This window comes from Falco rusticolus, chromosome 1 (assembly GCF_015220075.1).
Source record: "Falco rusticolus isolate bFalRus1 chromosome 1, bFalRus1.pri, whole genome shotgun sequence".
Classification (NCBI taxonomy): domain Eukaryota; kingdom Metazoa; phylum Chordata; class Aves; order Falconiformes; family Falconidae; genus Falco; species Falco rusticolus.
In genome coordinates this window covers 15,933,838-15,957,444 of record NC_051187.1, presented here as the reverse complement: position 1 = coordinate 15,957,444, position 23,607 = coordinate 15,933,838, and the positions used below count along the sequence as shown (strand labels likewise).

General features: G+C 45.2%; 2 protein-coding genes across 11 annotated transcripts in view; one reads left to right on the top strand and one right to left on the bottom strand.

The window, feature by feature from the left end:
• Positions 1-14,605, bottom strand: part of ACACA (acetyl-CoA carboxylase alpha) — a 148,070-nt gene extending 133,465 nt beyond the window's left edge. For 3 of the 8 annotated variants that reach the window (XM_037371069.1, XM_037371061.1, XM_037371102.1), the window contains exon 1: positions 1,983-2,046. The gene's annotated coding sequence lies outside the window, so the exon portion shown is untranslated. Of the gene's footprint in view, positions 1-577; positions 704-1,982; positions 2,084-4,814; positions 4,946-5,113; positions 5,285-7,293; positions 7,362-7,933; positions 8,060-14,552 lie in introns of those variants that run through there. The other 5 variants (XM_037371042.1, XM_037371031.1, XM_037371094.1 and 2 more) reach the window with 5 other exon arrangements.
• The window catches only part of TADA2A (transcriptional adaptor 2A), a 32,349-nt gene continuing 17,446 nt past the window's right edge, over positions 8,705-23,607 (top strand). The window contains exons 1-8 of one of the 3 annotated variants that reach the window (XR_005101549.1): positions 8,705-14,493; positions 15,944-16,126; positions 16,953-17,059; positions 18,159-18,218; positions 18,849-18,940; positions 20,403-20,560; positions 21,978-22,066; positions 22,855-22,927. Coding sequence is in view for 2 of the 3 variants with exons in the window: in XM_037371123.1 (XP_037227020.1) it covers positions 16,102-16,126; positions 16,953-17,059; positions 18,159-18,218; positions 18,849-18,940; positions 20,403-20,560; positions 21,978-22,066; positions 22,855-22,927 (604 nt within the window). In the remaining variant the exon portion in view is untranslated. Of the gene's footprint in view, positions 14,494-15,184; positions 15,254-15,943; positions 16,127-16,952; positions 17,060-18,158; positions 18,219-18,848; positions 18,941-20,402; positions 20,561-21,977; positions 22,067-22,854; positions 22,928-23,607 lie in introns of those variants that run through there. The other 2 variants (XM_037371123.1, XM_037371131.1) reach the window with 2 other exon arrangements.

Below are 23,607 nucleotides of genomic sequence, written 5' to 3'. Positions count from 1 at the left end.
GGTGAAACAAAGCCCAATTCACCTCTCCACAGTTCTGCTATTATCATTAGTAAAATTTTTGGCTTGACAGTGAAATGCACATGTAAATAATACTACACTTTCAAAGTTTTTATTACAGTTTCACTTTTAAGATCATTTTTATTATCATAAAATACACCTCAGCATAAAACTTGCATAATGTCAGCTGGAAATTAAGTTTCTGTTTTTTTCAAACCACCCCATTCTGAAGACAACTACATTAGTGAAGAGAACATTATTATTTCAGTGAAAAAGAGGTATAGGTTCTTTCAAAGACTCTACATATCGGTAAGTCATATAAAAAGGAAATTAACAAAACTAGTTTTATTTAAAGGTTCCTTGTTTAGAGCCCTGGGATCTGTGGCATTGCTAATCAACACAAAGAACTTTAAAACAATTAAATGGACTTGTACTTTCACCACCCCAACTGAATGAACACAGGTAGCAGAAAACAAAGGAACAAAAAAGGTAAAACCAAAGTAAAAATAGATGGTATCTGTGTAAAAAGTTGACTACTTAATTGCTTTTACTGAACACAAAAGATCAGCAACGTGCTCACCTGAACTAGGACTAGAAGTAAGTTTCCAGATCAGGAGAGGGCAAAGAGGCGATTTTTGCACCACGACAGGCCATCAAGCATCAAGCCATTTACCTGCAGAGCTCCCTGCCTGTGCTCCACCAGGCCAGGTGCTGCTGCCTTTTAAGACTGGCTCAGCCTCAAAACTTTGCCAGCCTGTATGTCTACACAACCGCATGGGCTATGATTCAAACTCTGCTCCACCTGAGCCATGCCTCCCAGCTAATCATTGTGCATTGCTTCACTTCCCATCCTCAACTGTTCTCAGCAGGTATCAAGTACCCTGCAAGGATCTTTTGCCTCTAATGCATTGAAAGTACCTCATCAAACTCAATGTCCACAGGTTAGAAGTTCTAGTTAAGTTTTCAGATTTACTGTACCAACATTATATAAATAAAGCCAAATATACAAGTATTCTATGTCACTTCCAAAGAGAACATATAGACAAATAAAAGAGCCTATATTTCTAAACACACAGGACTGTGTCTAAACTCTACTGTCTTTGAGAGAATTTGGCATCGCTTAAATGGCTTGCAGAACATTTACAGCCTGCTAAATTGGAACTGCCTGCAGTTTTACTTTGGTTTATATTTTTTTTAACGCAGTATATTTTGTTTTTAAACTTTCTCAAGACGATTTAAGTGACACCACGAAAGGAGAGGCGACAATAATCATTGGGTTTGTTCTGCAAATCTGCTTTTACAACTTTTATCTTTTGTCAGCACCCCGCAGCACCTTCCAGAAGGCATTCCCAGGGCTCCGTTCAGCCCCTCGGCAAAACCAGGCCCCGAACTCTTCCCGTAAGATCTCGAAACCGCACCAGAGGTGGGGAAGGATGACAATACAGAAGCGGGATGCTCACGCCGGGGGAGCGGGCGCCTCACGCCGATATGGCGGCTCCGACACACTCGATTTTATTTTTTGTGAATTAAGTGGCTGGCACGAGGCAAAGGCACCACCAACTTGTTGTTCTCCGCGCTGGAGCAGCCGCCGCCGGGCCCGCCGCGGGAGGAGAGCAGGGAGGCCACACGGCTCCCAGCCCAACCACGCAGGGGGACCAGCCGCCGCGGGGAGCGGCACGGCGGGGCTCCGGCGGGACCCCTCCCTCCCGCCACGGGAGGAAACCGGGCGGCTCTTCCGGGCGGCTGCCCGCGCCGCAGCCCCGCCGCTGGAAACCCCCTCCCCTAGCCCAGGGCAGCCCGAGCCGAGCCCCGCACCCCGACAAAGCCGGCGGCACGGCACGGCATGGCGCGACACAACATGGCACAGCTCCGCCGCCTCCCGCCGGCCGGCACGGCGCGGCCCGCGCTCCCCGGCCCCGCCCAGCCCTGCGGCCCCCGGCCCACACGGGCCCCTCCGGCCCTTCCCGCGGCGGCGGGGCGCTCACCTCAGGGTGCCGGGCGCTACGGAGGCGCGGCGAGCCCCCGGCCTGACGCTGGGCAGGGGAGCTGGCGGGGGTACAGCGCCGCCCCCCCATTCACGGCGAGGGCCCACCCCCGGCCCGCCCCCCGTGCCCGCCCCGCCGCCGCGGTGGTGTGATGGGGGAGGTTACCTCAGGTCAGCCACCTCTAACCCCGCCCCTCGCAGGGACCCGCCCCGCGCCGCTCCTATTGGCTATCGGAAGGGACGCAGCGGGGGGCGTGACCAATCAGGCGGCGCGCGGGGGGCGTGGGCTATGAGGAGACGCCTATGGCCTGAGCGGCCGGCGGGGCGCGCCTACTGGCTCCCGGCGCGGGGGAGGCGCTGCGGCGGGGCTCACACCCACACACACACCCCGCCTCGGTTGGCGCGGCTCCGCGCCCCCATAACCCCGCCAGGCCGCGGCGCCGGGCCCCGTCCATTGCACCCCCTCCCGTGGGGCCCGGCCTCCCGTGGGGCCCGGCACAGACGGTGAGGCCTTGCGCGGACAGCAGGCACCAGCGCCCTGGCAGGCGAAACCTCCCACCCGCTGCGGAGCCCGGCACCGGCTGCAGGACCCCCCACACCCAGCGAGACCCTCGGCCCAGCGCTCAGTGCCCCACGTGCGACAGCACGGTCCCTCCCGGGCACCGGCAGGGGCACCGGGCAGGAACACGTGCCGGGACGGCAACAGGCCCGGCCCTGCCAGAGCGTTTCTTGCGCGTTCTCTGACCTTTAGCCACTCGTTCTGCAGATGGGCAATTTAAATAACTGCCCTTTCTGCCTTATTTTACTTTTACAGTTTTGTTTAAAGATTGCTGCTGAAATTTAAATCGACTAAGCAATGCAGGTTTAACTCCTAATGCTGCTGGATCTAGCTCTGTGCACACAGATCCTCTTCCTGCTGGAGTGGCAGCAGTGCCAGGGTACAGCAGCATTAAGCATCCCGCACAGGCAGTTTTGGTGTCCCCTGAGCACCTTCCTGCAGTGCTTAGGCACGGAACCCACACCCACATGTCACTGTACCCTTCTCTCCTGCATGGGGAAACCGGGTTTTCTTGTACAATTTATACGCATGCTGGGCTTTATTCCTGCACTGCAAATAAAGGGTGATGCCAGGTTTGAGAGGATACACCTGAGAGCTCCTCCTGGCTCTGGGGTAGCTCAGGCTCACAGAAACTTCACTGCAGCAGCACGAGCGGTAACAGAACAGTGAATTTCCTCAGTCACAGACCTCAGTTCAAAACTCCAAGCAATTCCTTTTTAAAATGTGTTTTAAGACCAAGCCTACGGTTACAGGGGATGTAAGACTGTGCTCTACCAGGACACAGTACACTGACTGGAAAGCACATGTTGGAGTAAGTGTCTCCTGCAGGCAAGTATTACACATCTAGAAAATCTTATTTGGGGCTTTGTGGTTAATATTATTATGAGGAGGAACAGACCATGTTCTCACCTCCATCTGGACTAAATCTGGAAAATTGTTCTGGGCATGGACACTTATTTATATCTCTGTAGATGTGTCTTTCACATAAGGAATCTTCCTCCATGTAAATACTTTTACAAAGGATCTAAAAGCGAAGGCTAGCTCAACATTAGCTTAATCATATACAGTACTAAAGCCCAACTCATGCGAAAGTGAGGGGGAGTACTTGGCATGCTGAGGGACTGTGTCCTAAATCACTGATAATAACTATACACAGAACTTTCAAAATCAGAGATTACGACAGGTGCTTAGTTCATCCTGTCTAGTGCTCCGAGTACCCTGGCTGTGCTAAAACATGCCTAACTGCTTGTCTGCCCTGCCCATTTCATCCGTTCAGTTAATAAATACTATTCAAATAGTGCTGGAGGAGTGATTGCTACATATAATTAAATCCTGTAGCAACTCTCCCGTTCAAGGGCAAAGAGAGGAAAGAGCACATGAAAAAGAGCAAATGAAATGCATTAACCTTAAAAACAAAAGCACGGATTTGGAAGGTGCTTTTAAAATTACCCAGTAATAATAGCCTTGGGCCACCCTCAGTTTTGATGGCCTTAAAGCAGCACTTCATTTATCATTATAACATTAATGGTTGGGCTTTTTCACAGCTGGATCCTGGTGCACATCATACAGGACAGCTACAGCATAGAATAGATCCCAGAATATTCCATTATGTGAATTTTACACATGAAGGCTTTGGGCTGTATACCTTTCACATCTACTCTTACCCACTGAAGGCAGCAAGAAAATCTCGCCTCACTGTGAACAAGTGTTGGTGGAACACTTTTAACAAGGAAATACAATTTCGGAGACATTACCATAACTGATTTGGAACATACTGCAGGGTAAGGAATACCCAGCAATTATTATTGCCCATGCCGAATCAAATCCTGCATTTAGGACACCTGGTGAATTTTGCTGTGACTTACATAGGAGCAGAAATGAGTTCAAAATTTCCCTCAGTTCTAGATTGAAGCAGAAATAGTTAAAAATGTGTTCAACCTTCAAACTGGGAGCAGCAATAACCTGTGTTTTAGTACGAACATACTCTTTCACAAAGTTCAGACACACTTTCCAATATTTTTATCAGATTTTGAATTGTAACCACATTCCTGCTTTGGGGGGAGGGGGATGGTTAAATGCATGTGCTTTTTCTATTATGTTCAGAAACTGGACGCCGTATATTATTTACTCTTATTACGCGACTTAGGAGTGCATGTACTCTTTACACGTGCAACCCCCACCCACGCACCCCCACCATTTTCTCAAAAAAGCAAGTGTAGCCTTTAGTAATGCAAGTAAATAATTTCCAGCAAAATACAGGGAAAATATTATTACCTTTTATGATGCCAAGTTAGGGTTCCACCTCTCTTCCCCAGGCTCTGATAACATCACCAGTACAAACACAAAAAAGATCATCCTAGGTTAGGGGGGTTAGTGACGCCATCCATTCTGGCACAACTCACGTCCTGGCAGACAAGTGAAAAAGAGAAAGGTCAGATTGCTTTTTAAAGCAAAATTATGTTTTAGCTATTTCAAAAATGCCACAGAAGATTTTAAACATCAGAAATTAAATGTTTATCCTCACAACACTGACAATATCTGCCTGTTTTTAAGGATAATCACTAACAAAATACCTCATTCTCTCCAGTTAGCAGGTTAGCTGCCATCGCTAAATCAGTCCATGAGATGTGCTGTTATTGGTCATAAGTTTTCTTACAGCTTCAGGAAGCGCCCTAAACCGTCTTGTAAAACCACAAAGTTAGGCTCCTCTTGGCATTCCCAGCCCAGGACGAGAAGCTGCAGAACTAATCAGAAAGCAAAACAGCACTGTAGATGGGATGGTGAACATTTAGTAACGATACTTACTAATGACATTAAAAATAAACATTTAGTTGCTTGACATTATTTATAATCTAATTCTCTTTCCAATATTTTTTAATTTTTGCTGAGGCTGAGGAATTTGGGATTCCTAATGCTTTCTATCTTGAGAAAGTTGCATAAAAATTAGCAAGTACGGAAATATAGCTTAAAAAAAGGATACAGAAGTGAAGCATCTTATTTGGATAAGATGTTTTTCATCAGCTGAGTGAAAACACACTTATTGGCAAGGTTATGAAATCCTCCTCTGTAAAGGTTGCTAATAGGTGTATCTCAGAGATCTATGCACTGCATTTCACAAGCAGAGAAAAGTGAGCCACCATTTTTATTTTCCATTAATATACTAATTCCAAAGTAAAAGGTTCATTCAACTAGGTAAGCATTTGAATGTGTTAATTTACCACTACATACACTTTGTACTACACTAGCTGGGGGGATTCTGTGGCATTTTATACTTTTCAAGAATTTTACATTGGAAAATGCTGAATAGTATCCTTATTATATATCCATTCTTTATGGTTGGTGTCAAGTTGCAGTTATGGTAACTGGATGTCAATCACAAACAGAGCACTTCAGAAAAAACAGTTAACACAATCATTAATATGAGGGCCAAATTATCAGGAAGCCCTCCTAGGTATGGAGCAGATCAAATGTATCCTCACACTAGCCCTGCTATTTGAGATCCTTGAACTGTCTTATCTTTTCACACCTTTACCATAGTGATGTTTGGGGTTTTTTTCCAATTTTACTATTGGCTTTTCAATACTAAATTAAAAAAAAACCACTGAACTAAAGCAGCTGAATACACTAAAATAAAAAACCTGCAGGAGTGCAAAAAGAATCTGGTTTTTGTACCACCTGATAGATTGTAAATATTAAATATTTATACCAAAATCCATTCTTACCGACCATGAATATCTAAACTAAATAAGCATGCAAAATAAATATTTATGTGCAAGCCCTTGCCACTACACTTGCTCCTTTTTTAAACTTTTACTTAAACTTGCTCCTTTTAAACTTAAACATCTTCTTAACTTAAACATTATCAATGCTTATGGAAACGTTTTGTCTCTAGACTAACAGTCATTTGAAATGACAGCGGTTATTTTGACGTAAACCTGTTACTCAGCATTGACAAGCCTCTGGCTTTGGAGGAAAAAGTGATTTCCATCGCCACCTCGTGTCTGATACAGAAAACGCCAATTCTCGAAAAACGATCTACCCAACAGCCTAAAGAAATCTCACCGGGACTTTTTGATTAAACCTGCAGACAGTAGCCTGATAATTTTCTCACTTATTTCTGTACGCGGCCCCTACGTATTGCCTCCGAGTTTGCTGGGCAAAGCCGCCCCCGAGAGCTATTGCATTTCACCCAGTGGCACACGGGGCTCAGCCTGGGCTCTCTCCTGGCTCCTGGGAGCAATTTCCACCAGGGCTGGCAGATAAGCACAGGCAACCTTCATTCCCTAAGCAGTTTTAAGCTTTATTAATGATCTACAAAGCCCGAAATGGCCTGGGACCAGCCTGCTTGGCATCACTTCTCCCCATGCCGGAGCTCCAGCAGAAACCCCCGCCAGCACCCGTGACCCGTTGCAGCACTGTCCTTGCCCTGGACTGGGAGCTGCCCCCTGCAGCGGGAAGGCTCATCCTTACAGCGGACCCGTGAAGGCAGGCGATGCTGGGTTTACTTCACCCAGCCGCCCGGTGTACCAAGGGTCACCCTTGCCCACGGGTGTTCAGTACGTTCGGGGGAGGCTCAGGCATCCCTGTGACTCTCTTTGGGGAGAAGGCTTTAGGAAAGGGTTCTGTTTGCCTCAGCAACGGAACAGCTATGTGGGGCCACATTCTAGAAGGAGCTCATCTCCATGGCAACCAGCGACCTGCAGCAGGACCACAGCGCGCCCCAGAACCCTCTCCCACGAGACATTGCATTTACCTGCTTCATCTGTTTCAGTGCTTAACTCCGGGAATCGTGTTCAGGACCAGAGTTAACTTGTGATATACCTATTGAAAGGAAATTTAACCAACAGGTAATATTTTTTTCCAGGTTGGTTTTTTACCAAATTCCACATTTCTCCTAATTGGATCAAAACTAGAAATTAGTACAAACTACAGTGAATTAAGGCTCTAATTTTAAACCCTCCATATGTTGTCCAGGTTAAAGGTGCTGGAGTTTTGAACAGGAATATGTGATTACAGAGCTATTTGGGGATCTCTACTAATCAGCTCAGAGTCTGCTGAAACACCTTTACAGCATTACTCAAAAGAAGCAGTAAAGATAAAAAGGGCTTCCAGATCATGCTCATATTATTAATATTCAGCTTGTTTGCACACAACAGTCTCAGCAGAAAAGGTGAGTTGTTCGTATACTTGCAAGTTCTGAGTAAAACTAAGGATTGTGTAAGAGACTAACATGTAATATTAGGAATAAATATCTTTGTATGTTAATTTTCTCTCCTCTACCGTATGCTGAACCAAGTCTTTAATCCATACGCCCTCAGCTCAAATTCTTGCACCTTTGCTGTCAGCAAAATGTTGAAATTTCAAATTAGTTACTAAAAGAGGGTAGTACTGACTTAACTGTGCATTGTAATTAAAAGTGGTCCATCCTTCTCTCCATTCCCTCAGACTCCAGACACTACAAGTGTCATGTGGAAAATGCCTCAGAAGTATCCGGCAGCGTAAGAAGCCTGAACATCTTCCTGCAAGGTAAGGAGTCAATGGAAGAAGAAAGCTGTCAGGGCTCTTAATGATGTGGTTAACATTTTCAGCTGTCCCAGCTATTCCTCAGCCACCTGACCAAAAAGGATACAAAAGATCATGCAAAATTTACCCGTTTCACTAAAAAATAGAAAGATCATTATAGCAACCTTTGATGGCTTGGTGCCATTCGACATCAGGAATGATCCATAAACTCTGAAACTTTCAGATTTCGGAATCGAGATGTCTCAGTTAAGGGCCTCAGCTTCCATACAGCCTTTAGAGTCCCCAAGGGCAAAGGGACCCCAAACAGAGGGGATTCGGTCAACTATTCAGGGAGATGCCCACAGGTAGTTATGTTACTATAAAGTTAGACTCTGTGAATGTTGTCCTGTCAAGTGCAACAATTTACTCTTGTGCTTGGGCATTAAGAATAAAGTTAGTCCGGCAGAAAAGAACCACCAAAGGGATTACACACAGAGAAGCTGCTTGAATTTTCCTAATTGTAACATTAACAGTGAGCTAACTCAAACATTCCTTTCCAGCAGTATGTCCCTCACAGCTAACTGTGCTGGCCTGAACCTTTTGCAAGAAGAATTGCAAATAGTTTAAGAGAAGCCATTTCTAATGTCTCTTACCCTTTGCCAGCCCCTGGGATAGCAGCAACCACAGCAAAGTTAAGCAGAACCCAAGAAGTCATCACTCTGGAATGCTTTAGTCATCAAAGCCCTGTGCAAGTCAATCTGCTGTATTTGGAGAAGATGCATGGAGACCAGACCGCAAAGAAACATACCCTGCAGAGCCTGAAAGCTGTCACCAGTGCAGAAAGGAAACCTGCTATCCGCCACACCTGTGTTTTACTAAAACACCACAGGAAAAAGTTTCAGAGAAAATTTATTCTTGGAGAAAAAGGTAAAAAGTTCAATGTAGCAAACAGATGTTTAGGTATGTCAGAGGATGGCAGTCTCCAGTTTCATAGAGCTTATACCTTCACATCTATTAAAAAACCTAACAAACTATTTGTACCTTTCTATTTAAAAAAAAACAACAAAAAAACACCAACAAAAAACTAGGAGAAAGTAGTGATTCAGAATGAACGCTACTGAAAGCTTCAGGTTTTGGAAAAATTCAGTGCTGTTGTTTTCCTTTAGGAGGGCCAGGAGGTTTTGGCAAATATAGTTTCCAATATTAATATAGAAAATTCTGTACATTGGGAAATGGCATACAAGCAAGAAAACTGCCCCTAGTACCTTACTGAAAATCACCAGGTGTACTGCCACCTCTTGCCAACTGTGTCAGCGTGCAATTCTAGCCTTCAACTGTTTCTAGTTCTTCAGTTTAAACAGGAACAACCATCTGGTTTTAAAACTTCTTTTTTATTTCCAGTGTTTCTGAAAGGGCTATCAAATTGTGTTGTAACAGCAAAGCTGCCCAAGCGGAAAGTTTTTGCAAAGGGTTTGACTGTCCCACATGTGCACCAAGAAAAACAAACTTCAGAGAGTAAGTACGAGCTCTCCCTCCAGAGCCACAAAAGCAGCATAGCAGTAGATGGAAGGATAGAAATAGATACTGGTTTTCAGACACAAAACTTTGACAAAGTTCTCCCAAACCGCAATTTCTTTCACTAGCAGTATTGCCCCTACCAATAAATGCATTGGGCTAGGCGCTTTGGGAGCCCACGGCTGTAATGAGAAAGCAGTATTTAAGCACTGACTGCTTAAATAAGAAGCTACCCAGCCCCATGAGGCATCCTAGCTCCCCTTAAAAACCTCACCTGACTTCAGCAGGACATTACAAGCCCTTCTCCTGTGACTGGGTTTACACACCAGTTTTGCCTGGGGGCCAGGCAGGAACCGAAAGATATTTGAAATATTTTAAAGTAAAAAGTTTCTGAGATTCTAGAGAGATTTACAGCTTCCTGTGAAAGCCTATAGTAGACTCTGAATTGTTCCTCTGCTCTGGTCCACGTAACTTAGCCTAGCCTAACTATAATGAAGAAAAGTTTGAACTGTCAAAGACTCATAAACACATCTGAAATATTCTTCTTTATCTCCTTTTAGAGGGAATTCCATCCACAAATGACAAAGATATGCTGAACAGACAGAAACTAAGTATCACCAAAAGAGTGTTCATCCCTTGCATCCTGTTAGCTTTTGCAATATTGTTTTGCTGTATCGTGTTTGTTACATATGAAACTCCCTGCCTGGTAAGTTTTTGAACATGATAGCTTTTCATCTTGATCCCCCACCCTCATACAGCCTTGTAAGTATGACTGATGAGTTGAAATATGTTTACAAAGTTCTCGGGAAGGGAGAACTGTCCTTACAGATATGGACAGAAACTGTGTGCCCAGTATAGTGAGACAAGAAAAATACATTGTCTGAGATCTGTAGACCTCCTGAATTCACTGTACTATGATGACTGCTACCATCTCACAAACATCTTGATATATCAGGACACTTTTTCCTAGAGGAAACCTTGTTCCTACTTCTCAGCAGAGATCAGCAGCAGAGTAATCCACCAGCTCCCTGGCAACCCAGCTACTAGTTTATGAGAGGCATATCTGATTCTTGGTTGTAATCAACTGCCCCCCAAATTACTGCTGTCAATGTGAGGCCATTCTGTCAAAAGGCAGCCAAGAACCAAGCTTGTACTCTTGTGCATGGGCAGCTGCTGGGCAGCTGGGAGAGGTACTGCTCATGCCAGAGGAAGAACAGTTTAAAGGTGAAAGAGAATAGACAAGACTTTCAAAGGACAGGTAACCCTCTCTAGTCTTCTAGGCTGCAGGATGAACTATTTAAGCATGCTGGTTGAGGGTCTATACGCAAGGGGGAGATACTGAGAACAGAAGACCTCAGGACCTGCTTCCTTCTGTAAAGCCTAAAAATCCAGTAGCATTCACCACGGCCCCTCTAGAAACACATCGCCATTTTTTAGCTTTAAACAGTGGCAATTCCTCACCATCTCCTACATGCCACTAACTGCTTTTGCTTCTTTCCCAAGTGCTTGTGCCCTGCCTGGATCAACAGCATATGGAGCAGCAGCAGAAGAAGCCGGTCTGCAGCCTGCCTCCTAGTGCACAACCAAACAGCAACACTTTTAAACCCGTTTCCGAAGAGCACAGAACAGAAGCCACTGGAAGCTTGTGTTTGATTCAGCCTCCCTTTCCCAGATACTACTGGTCAGTGTCAACCAAATTTGACTGAGTGATATCAGGCCTCAATGCAAGCAGTTTCCAAGCGAAGATCTGATTAGGTAGTAAGGAGACAGCTCAGTCTGTGCCGGCGGGATGCTGGGTGGGCTCAGCCATCTCCATGCTGGCTGGCAGCCATCTGACAAGCCTTGTGTACCTCCCGGGCAAACAGCAAGCATGGCAGGTGCCATCGTGCCCATGGTCACCAGCAGAGATGGGAGGGAGCTCAGTGAGACAGGAGGGAAGCTGGGAATGTTGGTATGAGGCAGATGTATGGGGCCAGTCTGGGCTCATCCACTCCACATGATAACCTGGCTTTAGGTGCATCTAAGCAACAGTTACTGTGCTTGAAGATAGACCTATCCCCTCCCCCTCAAAAAATGACATACCCCTGAATTATTATGGTGCCTTTTCACGAAGAAATTATTTAATCTTGTGCTTCCTCACCATTAAGTTAACTGCTGAGGTTGAACAGTTAAACTCTACTCCAACCTCTCGCTGAGACATGGGAACAAGTCACTTCAGCTTATCCAGTTACTTGCCTGTCACCCAGCTCTAACAACTGCCTTGTAATGAAACTGGAGAGCTTAGCCCTGCCAACACACAAGAAGCCCTGTGAATATTACACATACAGAACAATCCGCTTGACAGCATTTAATTTGCAGAAATTATCAGTAAATAATTTCAAATAGCAAATGAAAATTACCTCATTTGTTAAAACTTCTAAGTAGAAAAAAGCAGCACATGAGCATATTATTCATTACAAGTTATCCACTTAAGTCTTCTCAGAGTGTAACTGTAGCAAAAAATGTGCTATAGTGAGAGGTTCAGAAATTGAACTGAGACCCTTAAGGGCCATTTCACACAAGCCATTGAACAGCCATCAGCTGGTAACACCTCTGGGCCTCTACTAAGCTGAAAACCATCTGAACAGACTTAAGGCAAAAGGCTTCTTCTGTCATGGCTCCCCCCAGGAGACATCTGGAGTGCTGCAAATTCTTTACTTCAGTTCAGCCAGGAGATGTCGCACCACTAAATTACTGATCTGAAAAACGCAAGTGCTAGTGTATAAGGTTGCTTAACATTTCTCATGAACATTTTTTCTTCCCTTGCCAGACAGAGGCATACCAGCAAGACCCTGACGTGAAAAGATCCAAAACCATTTTCATTCATGAAACCTACCCGTGAAAAGCTGCAGGCATCAAAAGAACGCCCTTTTTACCTGTGAAGATCCACCACCTTTCCCTCACCACTTACTGGAAAGAGCAGAAACCAACTGCTGAGAAAATACCCATATGCTGATTCCTTCCACTAACTACCCAGAACCTTATTTTAATTCCCAGTTACCAGAAAAACCTGTTAGCATAGGCAGTAAATATTTCATTGACATTCCAAACTCTGCCTCTCCCAAATTCTTAATTTTTTCCCGTAAGTTTTCACATGCATTCGGGGCCTGGGCAAAAGGAAAAAGAAATAATTTCCAGTATTTTTCCTCTTGCTATTAAAATAGTTCAGACAAGGAGCATACATGTAGCAAACATCCCACAATACCAGACCTTCTTCTCCAGCCTCAGCAGGAATAATGCAGATATTAATTGTTGAGCTTTAGCACTTCTCCCGGCCTAAGCAGGTGCTTCACATTTTCAGGTGCTGATACAAAATCAGTCTCTGATCTATCTTCACGGTATGTATACCTAATGCAGTCTTCTGCTCTCAGACATGAACTGCCAAAGGCTACATCTGTCTGCTACAGACAACAGCTCTCAAGTTCCCAGAATTTGCATAAATGAACAGAAGCAGCCTTCAAGCCTCACAGTGAACAATATACAACTTCCTCTCAGTGATGCAGATCCTGTTCATCTAAATCAACATCATGCATGCTCTGAGGAACACCAGAAGAATCTCACACAAATTATCTCACAACAGCATAAAAAAATGTTACACAGAAACAGCAATGACAGGCGGGTTCTGCGGAAGAGGTATGGGGTCACTGAGCTATGTGGGGTGGACATCACCCTGGCCATGTTAGGTGCTTCAGGCAGGTCGAGTTTACTGCAAGAACAGTGCCCCAGCATAAGCAAGTGTTTGAAATCCATGAAACACCAGTTACATATGCCAGCACCAGGGCATCATAAATGTACAACCAGTGTAATATCTGCAATACACCATAATTTAATTGTCAGTATTGCTATTACAATTCCACCAAGCTCTGAACAAGTACTGTGTCCCCACAGGAACACAATACAGCATACGAGGCTACCACAGAGGTGACAAGATATACCATGAGGCGAGTATTGCCACTGTGCCAGGTTGGCTGTGCAGACCATCCAATACAAAAACAAATTACCATTTTAAACAACACAACAAGCTAAATCATTCCCAAGCCTTAGGCTTTCATGCAGTGCAAGTCTCCTTAAACCCTATTCGCATCCCTCTGACTGGATGTTCTCCACAAGCCAAAACCCATGTGTGCACCTAATTTGCAAGGTCACCCACAGCATATGCGGGAGACAGCCACCAGATGTCCGTGGGCAGGACAGTGCCTGCAGGCAGACAGGGAAGGGACTGCACAGCCCTTTCTCAAGCAAAGTTAGCCAAGATTTGCCTTCACTACCTCAGAAAAAGGATGAACCCAAAAAGATTATTTCCTTGGCAGGAACCATCCGAAAGCCGATTTATTAACTGCTATGGGAAGTTTAAATTCATAAAATCACATCACAGAATGATTTGGGTTGGAAGGAACCTTAAAGTTCCAACCCCCCGCAGGGGCCGGGCCACCTCCCGCCAGCCCGGGTGGCTGCCAGCCCCGTCCACCCGGCCCTGAGCCCTGCCAGGGATGGGCACGCACCGCCGCTCTGGGCGGCTGTGCCGGCGCATCGCCGCCCTCAATGAAGTGTTTTTCCCGCTGCCTGACGCCCCGGGAGGCTGCCGCGCCGCGCCGTGCCGTGCCCGCGGGCCTGCCGAGCCCCCGGCCGCCTCACCCCCACCGCGCCCTGCAGCCGTGGGACCAAGGCGTGGCCCGGGCGGGAGGCGGGCACAGGCCGCACGCCACGGGGCCTCCTGCTGCCCGGGGCCGGGGTACGGACGCTGCCCCGCGAGACCCCGCACCCGCAGCCAGGCCCGGAGGCCGCAGCTGCTGAGGGGCGGGCCGGGGCCGGGGCCGCGCACGGGGGCGCGCACGCCTGGCGCAGGCGCACGGCGGGGCGCGGCAGGCCGTGGCGCGCGGGGCCTACCCGCCGTGAGGTGAGAGGCGGCGGGCCGGCCCCGGCCCGTGAGGAGCGAAGGGGAAGTGGGGACCGTACCGTGGCGGGGAGGAGCCGATCCGGGGCGGGGGAAGCGGGAGGGGCGGTGTCCGGAGAACCGGCGGGGGGTGGGGAGTGGGGGGTGGGGGCGCAGAGCGAGATGGCGGGAGCGCGCTTCCCTCATCCGCCTCAGGGGCCGCGCGCGCGCCCGCGCCTGCCGGGGCGGGGCCTCATGGGCCGGGGGGCGCCGCCTGGCGGTGGTGGGGAGTGGGGTCCGCCAGCGGGCAGGGCCTGGGCTGGGGGGTGGGCTAGGTTATGGGGGGCGGAATATGGCGGAGTGGGTTATGGGGGGAGTGGGATACGGAGGTGGGTTATGAAGGGGAGTGGGGATGGGGGGTGTTATGGGGGGAGTGGGATATGGGAGCAAGGCTATGGGGGAATGGGGATATGAGAGGTGGGTTATGGGGGGAGCGGGATATGGAGGTGGGTTATGGGGGGAGTGGGATATCGGGGAGTGAGGTTATGGGGGGAGTGGGATATGGGGGAGCAGTGCTGTGGCGGAGTGGGAATTGGGGGTGGGTTACAGGGGAACAGGGCTGTGTGGGACTGGAGACTGGGAAGTGGGGTATGAGAGGGTGGGCGGTGGGGGGGGTGGGGAGTGGGCTGGGGGGGGTGCTGGGGCTGTTGCCAGAGCGGCGGCGCTGCAGGGGGCTCACAGGGTGCAGCGAGTGCCCAAGGCAGCTGGCGGTGCCACTTACGGGGTGAGGAACCCAGCCTGGAAGTTGCTCTTGGTTCTCTGAGGGTCCAACCGGGGGCGCGGGGGGGGGTACCCGGGGTTGAAGCAGCTGCTGTCTGTGTGGAGGGGCTGCACAGCTTCGGTGGTGCCCCCCACAGAACCGTGCCTCCTCACGTGGAGCATGGAGGAAAAACGTCTAGAAAGAGAAACATGAGTTTCAATAAGTGAGAAGCCTGAACCATTCCCAGCATAAATACTTTGTAAAAGTGAGACATGTTAGACATCCCACAGTGGAAAGCAACTCAGTTCCCTGATGGCAGTGTGGAACCTCACTGCACAGATGCTGGTGAATCAGGACTGTTCACAGGAGCTGCCATGCAGTCAACACTGAAATGTAGTTGGCATGAACACCGTAGATTCTTGCACTGCTGTGTCCTTGCCACGTCTGACCTGTTCATTCTCTTCCCGGTGCCTCTTGGAGATGCAAAACACCTTCTTGCATAGTGGCTGTTCGTAACTCTGCTCAGCATGTACGCTCCCACCAACAGCCTCCGTTCAGCGCTGCCTTATATGCCCATCACCTTGCATCTCTTCTCACGCTGTATCCTGTCTCTCCGCACTTGATTTCTTCTCATGCACAGAAAACAGACTCTCAGCCATGTCAAATGGTCCCTGTTACAAAGACTGCTGACATCCCTTTTGCTTTTCTGTCCAGGGCACTCTGGGAGCATCTCATCTGCGAGGGCTGCGTGAGACGTCTGTGGGGAGCGAGCTGCCTTTCCGGACATACTCGTTGGGGCAAGGCTTAGCTACGGGCTGTTAGGCAAGAGGGGTTTTAACTCAGAGGAGCAAGAACATCACTAAGGGAGAGAGATGGAGCGCCTGGCCTCCTTCAGTAGTAAGTGCCTTAAGATGACATTTGGGAAGCGTTTGCCATTGTTTAAAGACATTAGCAGCCGTCTGGTGGCGGGGGGGAGGCACAAAACTATTTGGGCCACAGGGTCACTTCTGTGATCAAATTCTCAAGAGCACCAATACATGAATGATTAAGCAGGAATTCGGGTCTCGTTCTTTCTATCTACTTTTTATAGTTGGGCTAGCTGAAATCCATTTTCTTGCAAAAATGTGGCTTGCAACTTGACAGTCTATTTATTTTGACTACTTTGTAATGAACAAAATAAGAAAAACTTGCAGAGCAGTGTTTCATTCCTTGGTCAGCAATCTGAGTAGAGTCTGAGGTTTGGACGGGTTACAGAACAATCTTGCTGATGCCTTTGCAACCACAGCAATATGCTTTACGAGTCAAGCTTGAGGTGGATGGATGGGAGACTGCAGCAGTCTGTGCAGTGTTCACCGCAAATAAGGTCCTGGGGCTGGTCTGTGATGCAGAAGATGAGCACGGGCACAGGATCAAACCAGACAGCTAGCGCAGCTTGCTGCGTTGTACCAGGAGGCTGCTACAGAGAAGATTTTCCTTTGGGTCCGTTGCACAAGTTTAGGTTTAGCCCTCAGTGTATCAGGTCTAGAAGGGATGCAGTGCCAGCCTCTCTCTTGCAACTCTAGCTGAACAAGGAACTTTTGTAAGAGGTATTTGGAGAATCTGCAGTAGGAAAGAGGTTGTATATAGTTGAGTTCCCTTAAAATGACTGGGCACAAGTGAATTTAGGTGATTGCAGAACCAGTGCCTTGTTTGTGTTGCATAAGATTTACTTTTGGCTTTGCAGATGACCCTTTTGATAAGCCTCCATGCCGAGGTTGCTCTTCGTACCTCACAGAGCCTTACGTTAAGTGCGCTGAGTGTGGGCCTCCTCCCTTCCTCCTATGTTTGCAGGTGAGTGCAAGGATAAAAGCATAGGCATTAATTTCTTTGAGAAACTCATCAAAGGCCTGTCTGGTGCCAAGCTGTTCCATAAACACATTAATAACTGGTCTCTGTAAACTTGTATCAACACACTTATTTGCTCAGGGACAGGGAAATGACAAAGAAAATGTTGGAGGCTGAAGAATTAAGGCATAAGCAGCTGAAGGAGGTCTTTGTGAAGGCAGCCAAAGCTACCTAAAGACATGCAGTCAGCCTGGCTGTGTAACGGAGCATGCTGCTGCACGTCTAGAGAGGTATTGTTTCTGTTGGGTTTTTTATGGCATGGAAAAGAAAAGCCATCAAAAAACACCCTTTCCCTGTCCCTACACTTTTTTTCCCCCTCTCAAATGGAAAAGGAAATTTGAGGAAAATTTGCAATATTGACAATAATTGTGACCAGATACAGTTCTTTAAAAATTATGTGTGATCTGATAACCACAGAAAGTAGTGCTAGTTTTGATTATTAAATATATAAGTTTGCATTATTTATGATTAAAAAATGGCAGTAACCTCTAAAACCGAAAAAGGAGCTTAGCTTTGTGCTCAGAGATGTACAAAATACACAAAACCATATTGGGTATATGTTTGTTCATTTATCTGTACTTAAAAAAAACAGAAATTGAACTGTTGAAAATAGCCACAAACAATGCTGGTGGTTTTTAAACAGAGAACCAAGATTAAAGGGGAACTGTGTTTTCAATACCTACAAAATGCTCTGTGCTCTCTTCCTGGAACAATCCACTTTAAAACATACCACCAAGTTTCTTTCACCTGCCTAACTTTGCCATAAATACTTAACAAAAAAGTATGTCAATTCACAGGAGTTATGTCTTGGTGCAAAAGACAAGCAAGATACAAAGACAGAATTAATGCAGTTTTAACAGAGATTCTTCTACCATTTTATGTTTTTTCTAAAATTAAATCAGAAAAGTTGAATATCTTTTTCAGCATATCAGGTGGTCAGTTTTGGATATCCAGCGGTCAGAGAATAAAAGGAAAAAAAGGGAACAGTTAAAATATTTTCAGGACAGCACTGAGACTAACATAATGCTAATCTTTTGTTCTACAGTGTTTCACACGAGGATTTGAATACAAGAAACATCAAAGTGATCACACTTATGAGATAATGGTAAATATTCCTTTTAGAAAACACCTACTCCATCTTGAGCTTTCATAACTTCCCAGGAGTTAGGCCCTCGTTTACTAATATTACACTGAAAAATTAAGTGATAACAATTCTTTGATTCAGAGGTTTAAATCTATTAAAAAAATGAAAAAGTCTTCCTTGAGAACAAAGAAGAATATCCACCTGGAACATAATGGAGTAGTGGAGACATTTAAAGCTACATTTTTTACTTGTGCCTAGGTAGCAAAATGTGTCTCATGGGACTTCCAGTTCTTTAAACATGTGAATCAACTTTTTTCTTTATTCTTGTTTTTTCTTCCCCAAAATTAATCATTTTAAAGTCTTCCATAATTTTTACTGTGTTTCGTAGCGTAACATTGTTGAATTACAGCTGGTGGATACAACATGTAACAGTATATCAGATCGGCAGTGACAAACTAGTTTTTACTGTAGTTGATCCAGTGCCCTAAATAATGCAACAATTCTTTGATCAGATTTCATGGGACATAGTAGAAGTTTAAAACTACCTGTATTATATACGGTGTTGCCCTGTAGTTTAGAACTTCTTTGCTCTTGGTGTGGTGGATTATAAAAGAGGATCACAGCAGTTTGATTTGCTTTTTTCTTCTCTAGACTTCCGATTTCCCTGTCTTGGATCCTAACTGGACAGCTCAAGAGGAAATGGCTCTCCTAGAAGCTGTGATGGACTGTGGATTTGGAAACTGGTGAGAATTTAGTGGTTCAGCCAACTTCAGTGAATGATGGGTAGTTTTTCCTTTCATTTCACTGGATCTTAACGTTTAATACATCAGTGCACATTGAATGTTCAGTGACTTGTTGTGGGTGAGACACTAATTTAGCAGCTGAAGTGGAAGACTCGGGTAGCAGATTCTGTTTTCAAATCTGCAGTTAGATATACAATGAAATTATTAAAGGCTTCTTGTGAGATGCAGGGCGCCTCCAGTAAAGTACAAAGTTCCCTCAGTTCACAGTAAAATCACTGGGTTTTGAAGGAGCTCGACTGTTGCACAAGATTATCTGTGCCTCAGTTTACTCCTATGTAAAAACCAACTACAGAATTTCTTACCTTGTGTGGTTTTGGCTTGCTTACAGTTGACTAGCTAGGTATTGTTATTTTTGGAGGTTCCCTGCTTCTCTGTCATATTTAGGATAGAACACTGGAAGTATTTAGTATTTTTGCATTATGTTCTGTTCATTTCTGTAGTTGATACAGGATTTTTATGCATTTCTAAATGAAGGAGATCTGTAGTCATGAGTTATTTCTCTTCCCCTTCATGAAAAAATAGCTGTATTAAAAGTACAGGACTCCAGACTTCGCTGAAACAGAACTGTGAGATCTCACGTGTACCTTGCTGTCATCATTAAGACTGAAAACTGGTTGCAGTTGTGTTCTGCAAGTATGTCTGGTACACTTCGCCCTACTTAACAATACAAGTAATTTTAACTTTTTCCTTAAACACTTGGCTTTTTTCAGCCTTTACCAAATAAAGGAAAAACTGATTTTTCTTCCTGGAATCCCTTGCACCCAGTTTTTAGTTTAACAGAAATTAAAATGATTGCTGCTGGTGGATTAACTTTTTTTTTTAAGTCCTCAACTTACACAACCATTTTATTAAGACAAAACACTTCATATTTCTAGTCAACCACTTTTCCAAGAAAGTTTGGCAAAGATTTCTAGAATGTGTTTCGTACAACTATTTCACTACACGAAAGGGGAAACCACTATCCAGTTAAAATCACAAGAGAAAGTGGAGAAGCAGAATGTGATTCCGGACTATAGAATTTACCATTACCTGGAGTTAGTCAAATGTATAAAAAGCTCTTAAATAACAATACTAAATTTTCAAACATATAAAAAGTTTGGTACATTCCATCAGCCAGGGAGTTTCTTATGTAAAGACAGTGAACTGTGTTGCTCGTGACCACGAGAAAAGTGCTCCCTAGCGCTGTATCGAACTTGTAAGTATTGGCTCAGTGTTAGTCCACAAAATGTGAATTCAGACATCATTGCATATCAGTTCTCTGCACACAATGCAATCAGTCTCTTGTCCAAAATTATCTTTTACCGCTAGAGAAAGGAAAAAAAAAACCCCTCTTTTTTTTTTTTACAACAAAAAAACCATGTCTGTGTTCTTCATATTAAGCCTCCCCCTCTCCCCACTTCAGGCAGGACGTGGCCAACCAGATGTGTACAAAATCCAAGGAGGAATGTGAGAAACATTATATGAAACACTTTATCAACAATCCCTTGTTTGCATCAACATTACTGAACCTGAAGCAGGCAGAGGAGGCGCAGCACAGCGAAACAGCCATTCCTTTCCACCGTGAGTATCCCCTGCCCACTAGCACATACAGGGAGCTTCCCCACAAGGTCTCTGCTCTTCCAAACTGGGAATGAGCAGCCTTTGGAGAAAGGCGGGGCATGTGCAGTTTGCTTTTATTCCCAAAAGGAGAGCTTGTTCCAATGGCTAACTTCGATAACGTTAGTAGTAGAGTTTTCTTCACAACGTATTAAATCATTGGTGTATCAAATAGGCAAGACTGCCGGTTCAGTGGGAGAAGGGAGGGAACAGAGAGGTCAGATACAAACAGCAGGTTCTGATGAACCTGAAGTTCCTGCACAGCCAGTAGAAACGGTCACTCACAGAAATCACCACAGCAAAAGCCTGGATGCACATAGTCATTTAAAGGACAAGCTACCTCAAAGCTGCTTCACATGTGGCATGACATAACAGCGTGTCCGCCATGGTAAATACCAGTGTTGGTTCTCACCCTGATGCTGGAGCGATTACTTTTCTTGTCCAGTCCCCGCGTAGCAATGGTAACTGGGAAGGGATTTCTACCTGTAAAACATTCATCTGATTATCCACTGTGTACTGGGCCTAACCGCTGATGTGATTTATCATAAAATTACTCTTTAAACTATGCTGATTTCACACCTCTGCCTTTTAAAAAGCATATGCTAAATTTCAGCAACTTAACAAATTTCCAGTTTTCCTTAAATTTAACATCTTTAGAATTCCCCCAGTCTAGCAGCTGTTCCATTATAAAGCTCCCCAGAACGGCTGGGTAATAAGATTGCTGGGTATCTGGAGGTTTAAATTGAACAATACAGTGGTTAGGGCTAAAGCAGACAATTTTGGTTCCGTCCCTGGCTGTCATTGATTTTTTTATGTGACCTGGGCCAAGACAAATTCTCTGTGCCTCAGCTTGCTTTATTTATAGCATGGGACTTATAATGTTTAGCTCGTTCACAAGTGTGCTGTGAACCTCGGTTCATTATTGTCTGTAAAACTCTGAGCTCCTCAGTTGGGAAGGGCTGTAAAAATCCGGAGTTGTATAGCTTTAATTGCATCCCTCTGTAAATGGCACCCAAAAGATGGCAGATTTAACACCCCCGTTGCTATTAACTAAAAGAACCTGCACGCTGAGTCCGAGTGATCTGCAGAGGTTTACCGGGGGGACACTGAGCTCTGAAATGTAGAGTTTACATTTTATAACCTATTTATTACCTTGAATTTCTGTGTTTGACTTTCGAGAATACTACGAAGATCTCAGATTATTGCATTTTTTCTCTGGATGAACACAGTCTTTTTCTGAATATAACAATGAATAAAAGCCCAATCAGGTGTTTTTTCTTCAGCTAATTATTCCTGCTTTTCCTGCAAGAGAAACACGTATTTACAGGTTGTTAAAAGAGCCCAAGCCCTACACAACCACTAAAACCCTTTATTTTTTCAGCTGCTGATGATCCCCCACGGCCGACTTTTGATTCCTTGCTCTCCAGGGATATGGCTGGGTACATGCCAGCGAGAGCTGACTTTGTTGAGGTAAGACTCTCTCTCCTCCCATTATTTTAAATTTGCTACTGAATGCAAGATCAGCAAACGCACACTTGTTTGCCCCTGCCTCTAAGTCTCTACTCTTCGTGTAAAGAACATCAGAAGAGGACAAGACAGAGTGATTAAACCAAGGATTTAATTACAGAGGTGGCGCTGCAGGCTTGCAAAGCTGCTAGCAGGCAACCTGTGAGTCAGGGCTTTGTGTGCATGGGCTGTGCGGCATGCTGCTACCACCAGATGTCCAGTAATGAATGGCTCTTATGTAAGCGAACTAGATGTTGTGAATTAGATGCTTAGCAAAAGGGGTCAGCTTCAGCATGCTTCTATTTCATTTGCCTTAGAGAAGCACATATGAGCCAGATCCAAAGATCACTTGAAAGACCTGCATTGTTTTCCATGGTTTTAGCTGTGGGCCCAGGGCCCCAGTTCCTGTTGCAAAACAAGCTCCTGTACATGAAGTAATGAATTCAGCCATATAGGGGCTTGTTGTTTTTGTACATTTGAGCAGAATTTCCACCACAGTGTGGGAGTCATGGAGATTACCTGATTAATTCTCATTATCCTGTCGCAGCACCCTGTTCCAGTTCCAGCCATGGGGGTGCATATTATACATTCCCTAGTTAAAGCTCCGCTGTGATGTATGTTGCTCAGGGATGGAACCTTGTACAACTGTGTATGAGTAAATATCTCTGTGTTCAGTACTTCTACATGTGCTGAAACTCAGTACCAATTTTTTAATGCTATTTAGTGATAATTTATTAATCACCTCTGAACAGGAGTTTGACAACTATGCTGAATGGGATTTGAGAGATATTGATTTTGTAGAAGATGATTCAGACATTTTGCATGGTAAGTCCCATATTTTTGTACATTGTCTGAAAATAATGTTTCAGAGTGCCTGTGCAGCATTTTACTGGGTCTCTTTTTCTCTACATACTTTTTTAAAAGTGAACATACGTTTTTAATAATCTCATTTCTGTGTGTTGGAATTTGAACACCGGCATTTCTATGGTCCTCACTTTTAAATCTCTTTTAAAAGCTCTTAATCAACTAACATACTTAGATATAGAATAATGCATTTCACTCACTACTGAAATGTAGCCAGTTGTAAAGCAGAACATGACTGAAACAGAGTAGTCTTCACCAGAGGTAGGCATCACTTTAAGAAAGACACAAATTATGTTTTATCCAGTATAAACTCTAGAGAAAGTTTAGCTAAGTAGAAGCAAATTATCTGAGATAGTAATTTGTCTGGAAACAGTTAGCAGTACATCAGTGTTTGAATAAACAGACCTACAGGCCTATTACAAACCAGAAACATCAATGGCTTGATACTGATTCCCCTCCCCAGCTGAAAGATACTCCTTCCATTTGCATAACATTTGTGAGCGTCATAGCAAGGCACAACTTTTGTTCTGCTTCAGAAGGAGGAACGCTTTTTCCTCTGTTGCCAACAGCCCTTTCCCATATTGTATCTAGTTTCTTAGAAGATCTGTCACTTATTCTAACCTCTATTGGTTTAGGAAATC